Below are 19,307 nucleotides of genomic sequence, written 5' to 3'. Positions count from 1 at the left end.
AGGGCAGTCAACAGGGCAAAAACTGAGCAAAGACAACAGAAAAACAGGTGGAACTCAAAATCCAAAAGAAGATGTAAAGGAGCTTCAAAATTAATAGCAAACCAATAACTGAAGGAAAAAGTAAGCAACTGTTGTCATGATTCAGGAGACAGGAATTTAATTTTTTTTACAAAGAATAGCATTAAAAACAGCCTCACAACAAACAGTATTTAATATAGCCAAAAGCACAGAAGTTGTATAAACCAATTTATGAGAAGCAGCTTGCTCCTTTTGTTTAAAATTATCAATGTTAATCACATCCTAAGGTAGAGTCAAAAGTTCTTTTCACAGAGCCAGCAAAAAATAATGCTGATTACATTTTGAAGGAACATTTAAGACAGTCCCTCCAAACCCTTGCTCTTTCTTGATTAATATTCACGTCAGTGGCAAATCCCCATCAGGAGGATGTTGTCACTTCCATCAAAATCAAGAGGGTAAATAAATTACCTTCTGACAGAGTGGTTACCAAGGTCATGTGAGAGGATATTGGCTTAAGAGATCCAGCTTCACTAATACACATTGTCTGGGGCACCACAATATAAAAAAATATATAAAGCTGTTAGAGAGCATCCAAAGGAGGCTACAAAGATGGTGAAGGGCCTTGAGGGGAAGCTGTGAGAGGAGAGGCTGAGGGCACTTGGTCTGTTCAGCCTGGAGGAGACTGAGGAGACCTCACTGCAGTTACAGCTTCCTCATGAGGGGAACAGGAGGGGCAGGCACTGATCTCTGCTCTGTGGTGACAGTGACAGGACCCGAGGGAATGGCCTGCAGTTGTGTCAGGGGAGGTTTAGGTTGGATATCAGGAAAGGGCTCTTCCCCAGAGGGTGGCTGGGCACTGAACTGGCTCCCCAGGGCAGTGCTCACAGCACCAGCCTGGCAGAGCTTATGAAGCACCTGGACAATGCTGTCAGGTGTGGTTCTTTGGGCTGCCCTGTGCAGAGCCAGGAGATGAACTTTGATGATCCTAGTGGGTCTTTTCCAATTCAGAATATTCAGTGATTATCTATATATATATTTATATGTGTGTGTGTATATACACACACACACACACACACGTAGCTGTAGTGCTGAAGACAATGCTCAGAAACTGCAAATGGCCCCAAACTAGAAAGTAAGTAAATAAAAAGAAATTAAAACAATATTCAATTTCCCCTGCCTTTGGAACCCTAACTACGTGGTTAAGGCAAAAGAAGACCTGGCAACACCAATATAACAACTTAAGCAAACTTAATGACCTCAACACAGAGGCCATGTTTCCAGAATTACACTCTACTTCTTCAGGAGAGGGAAAAGGGCTATGGAAAATCCACTGCCACTACCAGAAACAGGAGAGGTGACTGAAGCACCTAAAATAGAACCCTAAAAGAAACCTGTTTGGAAAGAAGAGGAATCTGGACATGGCCAACCTGTAGGTTTTAAATACAAAAAATACAAAAGGTATGGCCAGCACCATGGTCCTCAGCAAGAAGGATGATGATGCCCTGTTTCCTTCAGCTCCTAAAAATGCAGTGGCAGGTGCAGCCCCAGCCTCCTGACACCAGCACAGAGCGTGCTGGGAAGCTGCAGGGCTCAGCAGGGAAATGTGAAGTTGGGCTGTGTTTGGTGCAGCTACGTTACCTAAGGATGGCCACGCTCTGGGTCCCTTTCATTAAGGGCAGGCTGATATGTAGGGATTGATGAACAACATCTGGCAGGAATGACCAGCTGCAGCAAGCAGAGCTGGCAGACAGCTTCAAATTACCAAGGTCAGGGTTCACTTAACATAATTAGGATATTATCCTTTAATAGTCAGTTCTATGAATTTTAGTTTCCACAAAATCAGTTTAGTACTGAAAAAAATCTCAAGTTTCATAAATATCTTTAGGATGACAACTAAAGGAAAAAAAAAACCCTAAAAACAAAACAAGAGAAACCTGTAGCAGAACAGATATTTTTAAACAACAGATGTACAGACTTGCTGGTATTCTTGTCACACCAGTTTCTTTTGTGTCAAAATATTAACTAGTCAAAGACACTGAAAACATACACTAAAGATCAGGTGTTTGCCTCAGAATGGCAGGATTGAGATGCCATTGTATTTCTCATTGTTTCCTCCTCACAGAAGCATCAAAGTCTGAGAAACTGACTGGTGAGGTTTCAGGGCTTGCCACTAAAAGCTGACTGATAACCTGCAAATCTGCCATGTGGACCAGAGATATGGCTGTAAAAAGGGAGCATGTGAAACACACTGGGGGAAAAATAATCCACAGAAAAGGTACAAAGCTAGAAATAGTTCTCACGGAAAAATGAAACCACTGCTTAATTGTTACTGAGAGTTAATACACTGGAAATAATGTGGAATTTTACCCAAGCATGTGAGATGTATCACTGCCCAAAATGCTCACAGCAGCTCCAGCCCTGACAGGGGCTCAGTCTCAGGATGCCCCTGTCCCTGCAGCCAGAGCTGATCCCTGTCCCAGCTCTGCTCATGCCTCTGGGCTGCTGGGGGAGATCCCTGTCCCACTACCAGCCCTCAGAGAACCAGGACAGACCTTACCCTGAAGTCTTCTGTGTAGAAAAGAGAAATTTGAATCCTCCCTTTTTTTTTTTTTTAATAATTGAAAAGTATCAGTTTTGCAGTTTCCTATGTATCTCAACCAGGTACAACGTTTCACAGAAAAAAAAAAAACCTCTTCAGCTGAGGAACCTACATAGGTTTTGCAAAAAGCCATCATGATTTGGACCACCCAGACACAAACATAAAATCAAGTGCTCGTGTTCCTGGATGCAATGCTCTCACCTTCCCTTTGCAAATCTGAACCCATGTCATTAAAAACGCTCAAACATGATTTCCACTGCAGACAGAAGAAATAACCAAAGGATACATAGAGTTGCCTATCTAAAAATGTGCTTCTGAGTTAATTACTTTCCATGATTTGAAGTTTCACTTCTTAGGAAATTTTAGAATAACACACAAAAAAATTAGAAACCTACTGTACAGTCAGTTCCACACTGTGGTGTGTCTTGTGTGCAACAGACAATCAGCATCACTCCCTGGCTGCTATTATCACAGACCTGTACTGGCCTCATCGAGGAAAATGGGATGTTGTGTTTGGCAGAAGTCCTGGCAGAAGGCAAAGGGTCAGACAGGCTGCACACAGCAGCTTCCCAGGCACCTGCCTCTGGCCACTCTGCCCCTGTGCAGTCACAGGCTCTTATTTGTAAGGATTTAACAGCAATTGTTGTTGACAAAATCAACATTTTCCAGTAATAAAACAGCCGATGGGCAACCCCAGCAACACCTGACAGTAACCCAGCTCACTCTGGGAACAGGAAACATTTTCTGCGAAAAAGCAGATATAGTACAGCTTGTTTCAACCATCCCTCGACAACCCTCTGCCTTGGCAAGGAGCTGTCAGCAGGAGCAGTCCATCAGCCAGCTGCCTGACGGGAGCTTGCTCCAGCTGTCAGAGCTTTTCAGGAGCCTGGTACAGGGCTGGAACACTCTCAGACAGGGCTGGAACACTCTCAGACAGGGCTGGAATGCTCTCATTGCAGGTGTCTGACAAGTAAAAGCCCAGAAGAGCTGCAGTCCTGTCTGAACTTGTGATTGCTGTGCACCGTGGTGCCTGCCAAGCTTTCCCCTCCCCTGCTCAAACACACACAGAAAGTGCCTCACTGCAATGGCAGGGATTCCTCACAGCTCCTTCCACATTGGAAATGAGAGGTGACTAGGAATTGAATAGCATGGGTTTAAAAGCAATGTTTATAACACAAGCATGAGTTTCTGCATCCGCTCTGAAAATGGCTTGGGAGGAGGGTGAGGAGTTTGTTGAATGGAATGGGTGCCCAGGGCTTGCGAGTTGAACTTTATTTAAATTACTGATCTTTGCAGCCATTAAGTCTTATTTTTGTCTTCCCTTTGTGCACTTCTGTTGCCATTTGTCAGTCCCACTTACCATGGTGCCTTCATACAAGAAAGGCCATGACAATTTTGGAGAGCATGGCTTCCTGTGAACTGGAACCCTGAACACCACCTACACCACAAAATCCATTATTAGTACTTTATTTTATTGTCATGTGTCACATACTACAAGTATGACATTCTTCCTTTCCCTGTCCTGCCTTCTTGTGGTCTTTGTGCAGTAAGAGAAGCTCTGTTAATGGCAGAAGAGTAAACAGAGACCAAGATTGTACTTGGAAGACACCATTCACCCACTGCAGCTCATATCCCTTGTGATGGGCTTACAAATAGGGAAATATTTTCTAACTCAAGATGGAGGGCTTACTTTCAATTCCTTTGGACCAACCTATTTTGGCAAACCAATTTACTCTTCCAATAGGGAAATGAGCTATAAATCAATATTATCTTTCTGCAGAGTTAAAAGTTGTCTTTTATTACACACAATATATTTATGGCTTTTAATACATATTATTGCTAAAATGATTTTATAAGTATGACACATATTAATGATTTGCCTACAATATGGCAGACAAAAATATAGCAAAAGAATGGGTTTGGTTAATAATAAAATAAAATAATTTAAAGGGCTGCAGTGCATGTCTCATGCTGTTACTGGTGTCTTAGAGGCCTGAAATGCCTTGGAGACATCTGAAGTTACACTTTAATATTCTTGGTTTTGACATGCAGCTGGAGGGAGGTACAGAATCCCCAATCAGAAACACTTCTCCTAAAAACAGAGCCAAAACACAATTCAGGTGTTCCAATTCCCAAAACGATGACAAGCTGACAGACAGTCAAACACTGTGCAAGCTTCCAGGGTGCTGGTGAAGCAGAGGCACCAGTGATACACCAACAGCACTGCAGGCATTCCTACAAATGCTGCCTTCCCTTATTAAAGAAACATTCAGGATTTGATGTATTTGACTGGAAATTTCCCTAAACTCTAAGTCAAAGTAAGTTTCCAGTTATGGTTATCTCCTGTTCCTCCTAGACATGTATTTCCTACCTCATTATAATAAATGTCAAGTAGCAACAAGAAACTCAAAATATTGTTCCCAACACCCACCAAAATGGATGCACATCCAGAAGCTTTAACTGAAGCAGTAAGGAGAGCAATGGAAAGACAAGCCAGAAGAGCCACAACCAGGTCCAGGTCACCCCTTTTCAGCTCCAAAGAGACACAAAAGCCACCTGCAGCATTTACAGACCTAAATACACACACACAGTGTTACTCGATCTGGTGCACTGCACATGCAAAGGCAATTACTGCAGCTGAATGAATGTTTCCAGCCAAAGCTCTCTGCACAAACCATATTACAAAGGGGATGCAGACACAGGCCAAGCACTTGTTTTATTATGACAAAAGAAGAAATCAGTGCTGCAAAGCTGAAGCAAACTACCAGTCAGATGCCTTCACAAGAAACACCTTCAGCAAGTAATTTGATTTTTTTCTTACTACAGTAATAGGAAAGGTACCTACTTTCAGCACAGGGCAGTCACATGCACTCCTTTCCCAGAAAAGTATGGGAAAGACCTTTATTTTTTTTGTTGGGATGGTTTTCTTATTTACACATTTCACTGTGACATATAACTCAGGTGTAATGTTTCTGGTATCCATCCCTGGGCAGTTTAGAACAGGGAATGCAAGCCAACATGATTTTAATCTTCAGGAATAGCTGTACAGAGGCATGTTAATTTTGGGCTCTTTCACTAACAAATCACACAGTATAACTAGAAAGCCACAATGGATGGACTCAAGACAGGCAGACTCGAACAGAGTAATTATATTTGAGTGCATTGCCCTGAAGTTGACAACTCCAAAGAAAGCTCTAACAGGCACAGGGTCACAATTTAACTGAGGAAGCTGGAAGGAACTGAAGGAGCTGGAAGCAGCATCTTCCCCTCTCTGGCCAGTCAGCATCAGAAAGCCTGACAAAAATCCTCTGAGGGACACAAGGATGGACCACAGACCCTAGCAGGTTAAAACTCTCTTGACACAGCCTAAAAGGAGACAGACTTTGCTGAGTGAATCGTGTTGCCAGCCCACACTGGTTAAGTGTAGGCTTTGGGTAAACCATGCAGCACAACATGGCAAGGCTGCCAGAGCCTGAATACAGCACTGCTTCCAAACTGTAGTGCTATTCTTAGTGAATGTGTGTGCAACACATCTAAATCCAGTACCCTAAATAACAATGGCATTTCCTCAAAAGAACAAGAAGAGGGCGAGAAGTAGGGAAGAAAAAAATCAGATGTCTTCAATCATGCTGCTCAAATTATAAGCTCTATTCAGAGTTGTGACAAATTTTAAATTTTGCACAACAGGAGTTTCCTTCTATATCAACACCACAGTAATTTCAGAATCTTCAAAACAAGATTAACTTATAAAACTTCTAAATCATCCAATCTGCACATGTGCAGTACTCTCACACATATGTATTTTTACCTACTGCAAGATCTGAAGCAAGTGATAGCACTAACATAAAATTTAATGTTATATATCTTACTGCAAAGCTGCAGAAGTTTCTTCTGTGTCTCCCTGAAGGACATAGCTGCACATCACAAATCAAAGACTATAGAAATCAAAGATGCATACACCCATACAGATATATTTACTCACCAGTTTCAAATGAATGCAATCAAGAATCTTTATGATACACATCCTGCATGTTTCAGTAGTGGATCTTTTTCCTTAAAACCAGCTCATAATGACCTGCTAGTGTCCCACAAGAACAACCCATAATGCACAAAATTTCAAGCATTCTTTGTTTTTCAGGTCTATGCATCAGGCAGCAAAACTTGGATCTTTTAGAGCAGCCCACCTGAACCCCACAGATGCCATCTGCCCTTAGCTGAAGACATATTTTCACTGAGCAAGTAAAAAAGCATGAAGTTATACAAACTCTATCTGCTCAAATGGCAAAAACCTTTGCCAAAAATGTCCAGCCACCCCCAGCTTGAGCTGCACAGGCTGCCAGATCTGACATGGCTGGAGGTGTTTCCCTGTCCCAGCCTGTAATTTGCCCTGCACGCTGCCAGCTCTTCCCAAATACCAAGCCCATGCTCAACAGCCAAAACGAGGGCAGGGAGGATGTGCAGAATGCTGGAAGAGACAGCAGCATCCAGAGCAGCAAGGTGGGACCACCCTCATGCTTATTTCACATCAAATAGCACAAGAGGGCACAGGAGAACATGCAAGAAAAATTCATGTGAATCATGTCCTGATTTGTCTCACTAGCAGGCCTCCCTCTCCCCAAGGATTGTGATCCCATGGAAATCACCCTGTTAACTCACAGCCAGGGGAAGGCAGGACAGCTGGGCAGCCCACCTCAGAGGCCAGGGGTTAAGTTAAAATCCACAAGCAGGAGAGCAGCAAAGAGCTGAAAACTGCTGCCCAGGGGGAGAGAAGAGGGGATGTTTCCAGCAGTGCAAAATAGGTTTGGGAGAAAGGGATTTTGGAAATCTCCCCCACACTGCAGACATGCCTGGGAGCCCTGGCCAGAGTCCAGACCTGAACAGAGACTGAGGCAAAGGATCCTGCCCAAGGTCCTGCAGCCTGGAATGAGGCAGCAGGGATGGGGAGGAGGAGGCCCAGGACAGCCACAGGGAGAACACAGAGTCCACCAGGACCAGCAACAGGCCAGAGCTGCCCAGTGTTTCCTAGAGGGAATGCACAGCTCCCAAAAGCAATCAAATTAAGAGATACTGCTGAGAAGAACGACAGGGTGAAGGAAGGCAAAGTAGCTGCTTTTTCAAGGTAGCATCTGCTAAGTGCTAGAGAAAAAACACAAAAACAGCATAAAAAAAATCAAGAGGGCTGATGATAAGGGCCAGCCAGCCAGTCCAGTAACTTGTGTTTAGGAAACAAACCAAAACTCACCAGCAACACTTTTTCTCCAAATAAGCCTTTCAGCAGAAAAAAATCAGTTTATCAGTAGTCCAGCACCGGGGTATTTGGACAGACTCAATTTTGCAAGCTACTAGCAGGCTCTTAACATGCTCCCAATCCAAATGCATTATCCCTCATCTTCAGAGAAATGAAGAAGTGGAATTTTAGATATTTCTCTCAGGAAAAATTCCTGCAGCTGCCAAGAAACACCATTTAGAGGCAATGGTGGATTGGGGAAGGATTTCTTATCATCCTGATGCTGCATTTGACAGAGCTTTACTCTCTGTAACTACTCCTTCCACATTTCTGTGTTATGTACATGCCAAAGATACCATTTATTTCCTCAAGCACAATAAAATCTTGTCAAGATTGTTCAGGCATATCAATGGAAAACATTGGTGAAGTTGTGCTTGCAATATGTATTAACTTGGTGAAAACTAATTTTTTCCTTGGATCTCTCAAGAAATACAAAAATCCTTTCTCTCTTCCTGTGAAGATGTGCCAAATGACAAGTCAAAGAGACAAAGTGGTTTCAAACTCAGGCAGAGAGCTTAAGTGGCTATTTCAAGTTACAGGAAAGATCAAAATAGTTAAATTTAAACCCCACAATTTGGAGCCATTTTCAAGGTACTGCAGCACAAATTTTCAGTTTGAACAAACTGAACAGTTCCCTTTAGATACAATCAATAGTTAGAAACAGTGGCAGAGTAATGCCAGCCATGTCCTGTATGCTGAGATGTTAATTTACTGCATTAAAACAAATTAAGTGAATGCCTTGTGAAATGGGTGATACAAACACATTGTGGTTTTTCACATAACTTGATACAGCAAATTCAAAGAAAAAAAACTCAGAACAACTAAAACACAGCCATTTTGGAAGCTGAAAAAATAGCCAAGTATTTAGAGGAACTTGTCACCCCAGTCAGGGAAAAAAAACCATAGTTTCAAAAGTTTCACATAACTACCAGGACAGATTGACAATATTAAATTAGAGTCTGTATTACAATGCACTACATATTAGAATTTCATTAAGTATTAGATTACTGATACACTTTTTGGACAAAAAATTAGTAGTGTGATGGGGGTGCAGGGAGGGAGGGATGGGTCTTTGTTGCCTCTTCATTGCTTTCCACTCCAAACAATCACAATGCTGAACTGTGGGTCCGTGCCTTGGGAGCAGTCTCTCCTAGCAAAGATACTCCTGTTTAGCAACAAACATTGAAACAGCTCAGTGTGGGATGAAGCCCGTGCCCACCTCCAAACTCTGCTAAGTGAGTCTAAGCAGCTTGCCTAAAGCTATATGTAAAATGTGTCTGAAGTGTGACTTTTTAAACCAGTGGCTTATTCAACTGGTTGAATGCCAACAGAAGAACTTGCCAAATCTTGCTCCCTGTGCCGCCACAAATTTGACCATCATTACCCATTCCATTCATAGCTCTAGAGTGAGAGAATCCCATAATCCAGTGACGTTCATCTCTAATTACTCATTTCAACGGCCAGACAAGGAGACAAAAGTAAAACACAAATCAACATTTCCAAATTACTTTCAGAATCAATGTTTTTGATAAACCAAATTATAAGCACATTCATACTTTTCCCAGAAAGAACCTCACAAATACTGATGGCTATCTCAAGTGCAAGCTTTTATACTTTTATACTCTGTTTTCAACACTGTAGATGTTTGGCAAGTCCTTGTCATGCCAGCACCTACTGCTGCAGTGGACCAAGAAGATAAGGTGTACAGCAGTTTGCAGGCTGTCATTGATGGTTCCATGGCACCTCCTGTACCACCTCCAATGCTTGCCCAAACCTGGCTACCCAAGACATTAAATGCAGTTAATCTGTCTGTGCTTTCTGGCAAGGTGCATTTCACTGTGAGAGAAAGGACAGTTCAACAAGTCTTCAAGTATCCTTAATTTCCTCCTCTCTTTATGTGATCTCACCTTAGAGATTTCAGTTGCACTGAAGCCCCCAGGTGCTGCTGAAGAGTGAGCAGGCTGAGCAGAGAGGAGGCAGTGACCTGATTATTAAAGGACCACTCAGGAAGAAATGTACTGATTTGGTAATGCTTATTAAACTGCAAGGAGTTTTCAGCAGGGAATTACTACAGCTCATGAAAACGCTCCACTTCACACAGGAATATATGAAAGCAGCATCAGGAGATGAGTTAACATTATTGACTGATATTAATATCACATATCTGTTATGCCTGAGGTCACCTGAGAATGCTGCTGGAAGTCTTATTCATATGCAGCTATCCAGGTAACTGGAGCTTGTTCAGACAGAGCCAGCCCATTCAAAGCACAACTGTGGATGAAGCCATGCCTTAGAATACCTGCTTGTATTAAGAACATCAGAGTCATAGAATGGCTTGGATTGGAAAGGATCTTAAAGCTGATCAAGCCCCCTGCTGTGGACCAGGACACCTTTCCTTAGGGTAATCATTCCCACGCTGGGTTTTGTGCTGTTTTTCACCAGCACACAACACACCCAGATCTGTGCCCACCACAGTCACGAGCGGCGCCCGTGGTTCCACACATGGATCCTGAACATACAAATTGTCACCCAGAATTGGCAAGGCAGCCAGCAAACTGTGTTTGAAAGAAAAACACAACAAAAGAACTCTCAGCTGACACAACAGGCCCCACCCTTGGCACTGCAGAGCACCAGCTGCTCAGGGCCCTGGAGATTGCTTCTGGACCATTCTGCAGCTTGGTCTGATGGAGAGGAGCTATGAGTAGGAACCAAATCATTGTGATGCCAGATTTTTTTTAAGCTTCCCATCTGACTTTAAGCAATCTTAAATACCTTCTCCCTTCAGTTTTTTCCTCCTATCCTTTGTCTCTTCATAGTATAAACACTATTGGACAAGAACTGCCTTTCTCTGAAGGACTGACACAATCAGAAGTCTCACTCACAGATGCACCCCTTCATCCAGCACACAGCTTTGAGAACCACTATTTCCACAACCTGACTTCCATCTACTCAAATTTAATCCAGAATATACATAGGTTATAAGCATACAGTGCTTATGTATATACTGTTTTTTTTTTAATTAAATCTCATACAGCTTTTGAAAATAGTTCCATAACATTACATGGTCTTCAAGTGATTTTAGTGACATCTCCCTCAAGGTTCATGGCCCCTTCAGAGCAGTACCCTGTTCCAATCCACAGTTCCCATTCATTCTGTCATAGATAAGCTTTTCATCTACCAAAAGTGTAAGACCACAGCCTTACATCACACAGTGCCACTTGATTTCACCTTCACATTCCCCAAATACTGAACAAGTGATCCCATATATATGTACATATGGACAGCTGTACCCTCCTCAACACCACAGAAAGTCACTGAAGAGCTCCAAGGGCACATTTCTCTCTTCAGCCCTTAGGGAAAAGGTTTTATGCTTGTTTTAACTTCCAAAAGATGAATCTCTAAACTGTTCTTGAAGAGAAAACAGACTTTCCTCTGAGATTTTGTCAGTGCCTTATTAGCTTTGAATGTACCAACATGAGAATCCACAGCATCTTTTCAAAACTTGAAAATACAGTTACAGTTAAAATAGCTGTTGCTTCAAATGCTTTTAAGTATTTTAAGAATTTTTATTATTTGGATATTTTTTCCATTTTCTTTTTTATGCCAAGTAAATAATTAGTTCAATTACAATTTTCCAGGTGGAATACCAGCTTGATTTCTACTTGCCTGCCATCAAAAAATTGATAGCAGAATTCTTAGGGCATGAAAATTATACCTATTTAGTGTGGTGTTTAACATAGTCTTTGGAATTGTGGAACACAAGTGTCCTACACCAGAAACTTCAGTGTTACCAAATTATGAGTTCAAGAACTGATTAGACTATTTCTGATATTTAAAGAACAATCTACTATTGAATTACAAGCATTTTGCATGAATCCAAAACAGACTGCTTAGCTTTGTCTACAAAGTGTCAACATCTTGGTAAGGATTCAATAAGCTTGTGCCTATGTAATCAAGAGGGCCCCACACACACGTGCTGTAGAGATTTATTTTTTTTAAGTCCATTTTATTTTTGGCATTTTGTACCTAATGTGCATGGTTATATACCAACACAGGACCATTAGAGAAAAACCTATTAACAGTTTCACTAGATTTCATACTGGGAATAAATATCTGAAAGAATACCACATTTCTCTACTAAAAATAAACAGAAGTAACATGAAACATTAACTTAATATTAGGGTTTACAATTACAGCTGCTGATGATTTAAGCTCTTTGGAGCCTTTGACACTAAGCATAAGGAGGAAATTGGACTTTCAAATGAGTGAAAGACGAAACAAGCAGGCTTTTGTGCAGCCAACGTGAAGATTACACGCAAAACTTACGACTTTTGAGATTAGAGAGGTTACATTTGGCCTTTTAGGAAAACAGAGGATAGGATATTAGCAACCTCTGTAAACTACTTGGAGACTAACATTCACATGAACCGCAAACTGAAGCATTCACTCATCTTCCTAAGAAAATAAAGAGTATTTGGCAGCACAATAATCCTCAGAGAAATGCCAGGACAGGAACTTCTGTGGTCTTTGTTGATTTAGCAACTGATGTGTCCAATACCTTAGTGTTTGGTAAAGAAAGAGCATAAACGTGTGTTCCAACATCTTTCATCTTGGAAATAAGCCACTTGTAACCCGCCAACAAAAATAAGGAAAGCTAAACCTTAACACACAAATACTAGCACTATGCCACTTTACACCCCTCCATGGACAGAACTACGTATTAGGTAGGGATAGCTCCAGGAAACAAAAAATGGGTATCACCAACATGCAGCTGCGAGTTGTATTAGACACCTTTCTCACCTGTTCACTGCTGCCCCTCCCTTTCAACCCAGTAACACACCTCAGTCTGAAACCATACCCACTTATGTGAAAGGCTCTGTTCTGATCACAAATTCTCAGAGACTACACCTGTTAAACCACAACCAGGGCATGCCAGTTTACACTGGCTTTGCTTGCCATGCCTGCCAAATCAGAAGTGTTTAACCAGACAAGACGCAGCTGCTTTAGAACAGGTAGAAACCACATAGCCCTTCCATTTTGCATGGAAATGGCACCTAAATTTGAGCTCATTTCAAAATTTGCTACAGGAAACACAAACAGAAGTGAAATAGCATCAGCATGCATTTTATTATTTACTAGGTGCCTAAGAAACCAGGCAGACCCATTCATTTTTCACACTAAAAACTGAGATTACCTTGCTGCATGCAGCCTCACCCGGGCACCAAAAACTGCTGAAAGGCTCCGAAGTGCCACGGTCCAAGAGGCAGGGCTGGCCCATCGGACTTACACTTTACACTTGGGGACAACACAGAGCCTCTCTTGTTCAGCAGCTTTGAGCGGGTGTCACCTCCTCGCTCCGGGTGCCAAGGTGGCGGCAGGGAGATGTGACACCCGGGCTGACAACGCGCCGGGGCTGCCACCGCCCCGCAGCCGGCGGTGCCCAAACCGGCACGGCTGGAAGCTTTACTGCACCCACTGCAGGAACAGCCCGCTCCACAGCCAGGATGCGGCTCCATCCGCGCAGAGGGGACTGCACCGGACACAGAGCGAGACACAAAGCGCTGCGGGCGGGGAGCGAGCGAGCAGGACGGGCCCCGGCCCCTCAGGCTGCCGCGGACACCGCGGCGCTCCCGCCGGCCCGGCCCCGCTCCCGGCCCGGCTCTGCCCCGGCCCCGCCGCCCCGTCCTCCCCTTCCTCACCCTCGTACTCCAGGCTGGCCCGGGCGCCCAGGGCGAGCAGCGCGGCCAGGCGCAGCCAGCAGCTCCCCATGCTCCTCACGGCGCCTCTGCCCGGCCCGGGGCTGCAGCAGGAGAAGGAGAAGGAGGAGGAGGGGGAATGGGACGGGGACATTCTCCGAGCGGCTCCCGGGCGCCGCCGGAGTCTCCTCCTCCCGCTGCCCGGCCCCGCCTCGCCTCCCGGGAAGGTTTGGGATCCGCCGGGGCTCCGGTGTCGCCTGTGCCGCGTGTTGTCCCACTGAGGGGCTGCTGCTGCCCGCTGCCCTCCGGCGTGCCCCGGGACTCGCCCGGTGGTGCCTGGCCCGCAGAGGGGTCACAGAATCGTAGGATCGGAATGGTTTGTGTTGGAAGGGACCGTGAAGATCACCTCGTTCCAGCCCCACCGCCTCCTCTGGGCTCACTCCAGCCGTTCACGGCCCGTGCCGAGCTGGGTGCCCTGTCCAGGGTGGGCTCTGAGCAGAGCACGGGGCACAGTCCCTGCTCTTGAGGCAGCCCAGGAGTGGGGTCCCAGCTCGGTGCCACGAGCCCCGAGTTCAACCGGGGCACCGAGCCGGCCGGGACAGTGTGTCTGTCACCGGTGTCCTGCCATCTGTCCCTCCAAGGCAGGGAGTGAGGCAGGGAGGCTCTCGGTGAGCAAGGGCAGGATGGGGACGATGACCCCTCCGGTAACTTTTCTGGCATGGTAGGACCTCTCTGGGCAGGTGTCATGCTGCTGGCTCCCATCCCATCCCATCCCATCCCATCCCATCCCATCCCATCCCATCCCATCCCATCCCATCCCATCCCACCCCATCCCACCCCATCCCACCCCATCCCATCCCATCCCACCCCATCCCACCCCATCCCATCCCATCCCATCCCATCCCATCCCATCCCATCCCATCCCATCCCATCCCACCCCATCCCATCCCGGCAGTGCTCTGCCCACGCAGGCCTGGTGTTTTGCAGGCAGCAATGCGAGGAAACAGACTGCATTTCTCAAGGTGAACTGTTCTGGTTGCTCAGCAGTTTGCAGACGGCCAGCTTTAAAAGTTAAAAAAAATAAATCCCTAAGTCATGAGAATAAGGAAAGAAAGTTTGGAGTCATCACATTTCTCGTTAAGTTTTTGAGCTGCCAGGGTGTTGCGGAGTTACATTTTCAGGCTTTGTTCCATAACCACAAAGACTGGAGGCTTTTCTTACTGCCTTTCACATGAAAGCAAATTCCCCAGATGCTCCAAGCCCATGGAGGTGGAGGCTTCAGGCAGAGCATCATATATTCCAACACTTATGATTTGACATCTGTCATCATCATCTTGACTACAGCAGATTTGGGGTTTCTTTCGTTATGCACTTCCTACCATGAGCATTTAATGTGCAATCTAAACTATCAAAGGTGTGGGGAAAGCCCACAAAGGTGTGGGAGAGTAGCACCAGACAGAGTTTGTGTGCTGGGGTGGTTTAGGAGAGTGAACCTAGGGAGTTCCGAGGGTCCCTCCTACATGTTGTGCTGTTTCCTGGACAAGTAGTGAAATACCATCTAGTCAGGAAAGGAATACTTCTTTAAAAATAAGGTACACAGAATTGCAGAGGAAGGAGAGTCATCTCAAGGGGAAAGGTTAGTCTGGAAACAGAAGGTGACAATTTTTCCACACTCTGAGGCTGGCTATACCAAAGTGTCCTAAGAAAAATGTTATCTTGCTGGTAATTAAAATAAAATTCTGTATGGGTGCTGTGTTTGGCAGCTTTCTCCAAAGCATTTTCTTTTCATCTGACTTTTCCTTTGGATCAGGAGTGCCTCTGGATACCTCCCCACTTGGATTCCTTAATTTTCTGTCTGACTGAGGTGTGCACAGGAGTGAGTGTACCTCCTGCATCCCCAGGGCCATTTTACTCCTCTGGGGTAAAATACCTGGGGGGGTTGGGTGGGCACTGGGACCTCAGCACAAACTGTTCAAGTTCCTCTGCCCAGTACAGGTGGAGTCTGAGTGTGCTTGGGCTAAATAATCTGTTTTGAACTTGTTTGCCAAAAAATGAAAAAGAAAGATGGTAACAAAACCAACGGCAGTTTCATCAGAACAACTGCAATTTCACAGCCTAAGGAATTCTTAGATTTTCACATGTGAAAAGATTAAAATGCTAACATTACTCTGTTTAAAAAAGAACATCAGGAAAAAGAATGTTTTAATCAGTTTATCTGTGCTGCAAGGCTTTGATAAGAGTTCAGCGTTCTGATATAATGGAATAATAAATGTACCTGAAGCAGATCTTAATGGGTCAGGTGTATCTTACTTTCCCTTTGTGTATTGTCCTTGTAGCTGCCCATTTCCAAAACACTAGCCTTCATTTAGGTGCTTCTGTGAGCAGAAGGTCTGCACTGGTATGAGAGCATTGTACAAGAAGCCACTGCCAGCAGAAGTGTGGATGCAGCTGCAGCTCCTCCATCAGCTGTCCCAACACCACCCTGCCCAGAGGTCACAGCCTCTCTCCTGGGCAGCCTTTTTGAGTCTTTTCAGGGTGCAGAAATGTGGTGATTGTGGTGACAAACCCTCCTGGTTGGGTTGTCTCCTCAGGTAGAGACGAAGGTCTCAGTAGTAGGTGCCATCAGTGACTGCAGCTGTGGTGTCTGAATTAGTGCAGGCAAGAATTCTCTTTGATTCCCTGGAATTAGTGGGACCTCAAACTGCTTTCCTGTTGCTGCTGATTGTGCATGTGCAATTCCATCTGCTCAAACAACACGACCACTGGTGTTTGCAGAATTTTTTCTTTGTCTTGCCTGTCCACTGAACAGGGCTCTTGCAGTGGGCACAGTGAGTGGACCTGCCTGTGGGGCTGCTTTTCCTCTGACATCCAGCTCCTGGAGGGTCCTAACTGCCCTGAGAACAGCAAGAGATTTAAGAGCTAACACAGTTCTGCAGCTTACAGCTCAAATTTAGACACAAGTGTGAGCATAAGTAGCAGTGGGAATGCATCCTTCATGGCCTGTTCGAAATGAGCCTTGGGAAAACACCAGTGGCAAGGTGTGCATTCATCCTGACCCCAGTTTGCTCTGGAGTTTCTCTGTGCAGTGTAACATTCATTCTCCATGTTTGATAGAATGAGAGCAGTGTGAAATCACCCAAAAGACTGGGGATTGAAAGGCAAATCCAAGGCAACTTGAAAAAAATGTTGAATTCCTAATAACAAATTAGATTTGTGTAGTTTTCTTTCTTTTCCTCCTTTTAATAGGAGGAAGCTTTGGAACTATGAGTGAATTAAACAAATGTCACATAAATTGAATTTGAAGGCACAATCCATTTTTTCCTCTGAGTTCAACTTTTAATTTTTATTTTAAAAAATTCCAAACATTTAAGCTTGTGGTTAGTTGGAGTTCCTGGCACTCCTGCCATTACACATGAATTACCCAGTCTGCTTTTTGTGGAAAATTCAGGTTTTGACTGTTCAGAGGTGAAAGAAAAATTTCAAGACTGAAATCAAGCAACTCTAGAGGACTAAAATGTGTGAAAACGTCTTGGTTGAATAGAAAAATAAATCTCAAAGCAAAGCTAAGTGCTTTTGGAGACTTAAAAAAATATTCTTGTTACGTCAAAGAGTCAATATAAAGACAAATTTTTTCTTTTCTGCTTTTTTAAATAGCAGTTCAGAAGTATAAATTTATTACTCTGTGCCAGAATAGCTGTAACAACTGCAGTTACAGTGATAATAAAAATACAACTTTTGATGGAGAGGAGAAATTAATTAAAATAAAATTTTAAGTGCCTGTCAAAGGCACTTGGCTCACTTTGCATTTTAAGTGACATATTCATGTTTGTTAATAGAAAGCTGCTTTTCCTGAAATGACAGGAAAGAAAAACAAGAGGCCAGCCTAGGAGAGGACAGCATTGGCTAAAAATGCCAGGAAGATGTACACCAATGGAAATTCTTGTTCTGGGAGCTTAAATAACAGAAGTGATGATCACACAGTTTCTTCAGTTATATCCTAATATCTTTCTTTCCTACGTCACACCTAAACCCCAATGGCACACTCATTGTCAAAAATATAAAAGAAGATACTGCCCTGACTGTAAAAATAGCATATTTTAGGTAACAGAAATGTTTATCAGGGCAGCAGTCTCTGCCTGTGTGTCCCATCCCTGAGCACTTTCCTGCTCCCTACACCAGCAATCTGAAGGAATCTCTTTGGTTCTTCCCAATTAAAAGTGGCCTCCTAAAAATGGCACAAAGGAGATGGCAAGAGTAACTTTTCCCCTCAATTTCTCCGCTGCCAAAACCCGTGCTATGGAAAATTTCAATATGAAGGTCTGGGTCAGGCACACAGAAAGCACAGACATGGAGAGCACATGTAGCAAGTCTTGAAGAACACCAGTTGCCTTTTTCATCTGGCAGGATTGGTACCTGAGGCAGCCAGCAAAACTGAAAATTTTTGGGGGAAGATAATATTGCATTCCCAGTTAGACACTGACTGATACATCAGCATGTGGTAAATCAGCAGATACATGGTCTCATGTTTATTAGATGTCCTGAAGAACAAAATCTCTGTATTTTTTATTTTCTTGATGCTGTTAACATCCCTTAAAATTCTGACTTAATATCTCTTCAGTTTTTGATGTGTGTGATTGGAAACAGCTGTGTCTAAACTGTTTTAACATTAAATGAGCATGGTCTTGAAATAAAAACTCCTTTGCGTACAAATCAAAGAACTACAGTTTAGCCAGATTCGGATTTTGCAAGGCTTTTGCTGAGTCATTACAATCTGGTCCTGAAAAAGAAAGTGGTAATTACATAGCATGAGTAAAATGTAATTCTAGAAGAGTCTTGAAAAGCAGATAGGTGTGAACTTTAGAGCTGCTCACTATGAGATACTGAGCGAAACAGACTAACTACCAAAGCATTAATATCTCAAATTTCCAATTCTCACCACTGATGGTGGTCTCATTGCATTTAATCAAAACACTATCTAGGTCCTTAAAGGAATTTAGACATAACAGAGTGTGCAAATCTTGTAAACTCCCCTAAGTAGTGAGTAGTACAAATAACATAGCTCCTAAAAGCACTGTGAGGGAATTTAGAGACAGTATATTATTTATATTTATATTTATATTTATATTTATATTCATATTCATATTCATATTCATATCTTTTTACAGTTATAGTTATATTTATAGTTATATTTGTATTGGTATTTATATTTATATTTCAAAGGGCTAAAGTAGTTTGAGTACACCAGTATGTTTTAAGTGAGCCCATACTTAGTCTCTCAATAGTCATGAAAGATTAGCTTCTGTATTCTTGATCACCAGGACTTACAGTGGTTTACCATCATGATATGAATTCAGTTTACTTCAACTACCCTAATGTCAACAGCATGACATAAAATATTCCTCAGGGACAAAGACTGGATGTATTTTGCATATTGTACAAGTAATACTTGGAAGAAAAAGGAAAAAGTTGCACAAAGTTAATTATAATTATGATGATTAACTTTAGACATATAAAATAGTGTCTGAATAAGCTTTCTTTCACATTCTCTCCTTTTTTAATTTTAGTCACCACAAACATGCATAGGAACAGCAGCTGCATAAATGAATCCTGTGCTTCTGGAAATCAGTAAACTTACATATGTAAATACATGGATTAAATGGAAATTTCAGAAGCTCAAGCACACATTTTATCATCCACATGCGCACAC

General features: G+C 43.3%; 1 protein-coding gene across 1 annotated transcript in view; it reads right to left on the bottom strand.

Annotated features, from left to right (window-relative positions):
- Positions 1 to 13,123, bottom strand: part of SRPX (sushi repeat containing protein X-linked) — a 41,146-nt gene extending 28,023 nt beyond the window's left edge. Inside the window, exon 1 of the mRNA XM_064407355.1 lies at positions 13,099 to 13,123. Coding sequence (XP_064263425.1) covers positions 13,099 to 13,108 — 10 coding nt within the window. The 5' untranslated portion in view covers positions 13,109 to 13,123. The remainder of the gene's footprint in view (positions 1 to 13,098) is intronic.
- Between the last annotated feature and the right edge of the window lie 6,184 nt (positions 13,124 to 19,307).

The sequence above is a fragment of the Passer domesticus genome, chromosome 2 (assembly GCF_036417665.1).
Source record: "Passer domesticus isolate bPasDom1 chromosome 2, bPasDom1.hap1, whole genome shotgun sequence".
NCBI lineage: Eukaryota > Metazoa > Chordata > Aves > Passeriformes > Passeridae > Passer > Passer domesticus.
The sequence above is the reverse complement of the archived record's forward strand: the minus strand, read 5'-3'. Positions and strand labels throughout refer to the sequence as shown.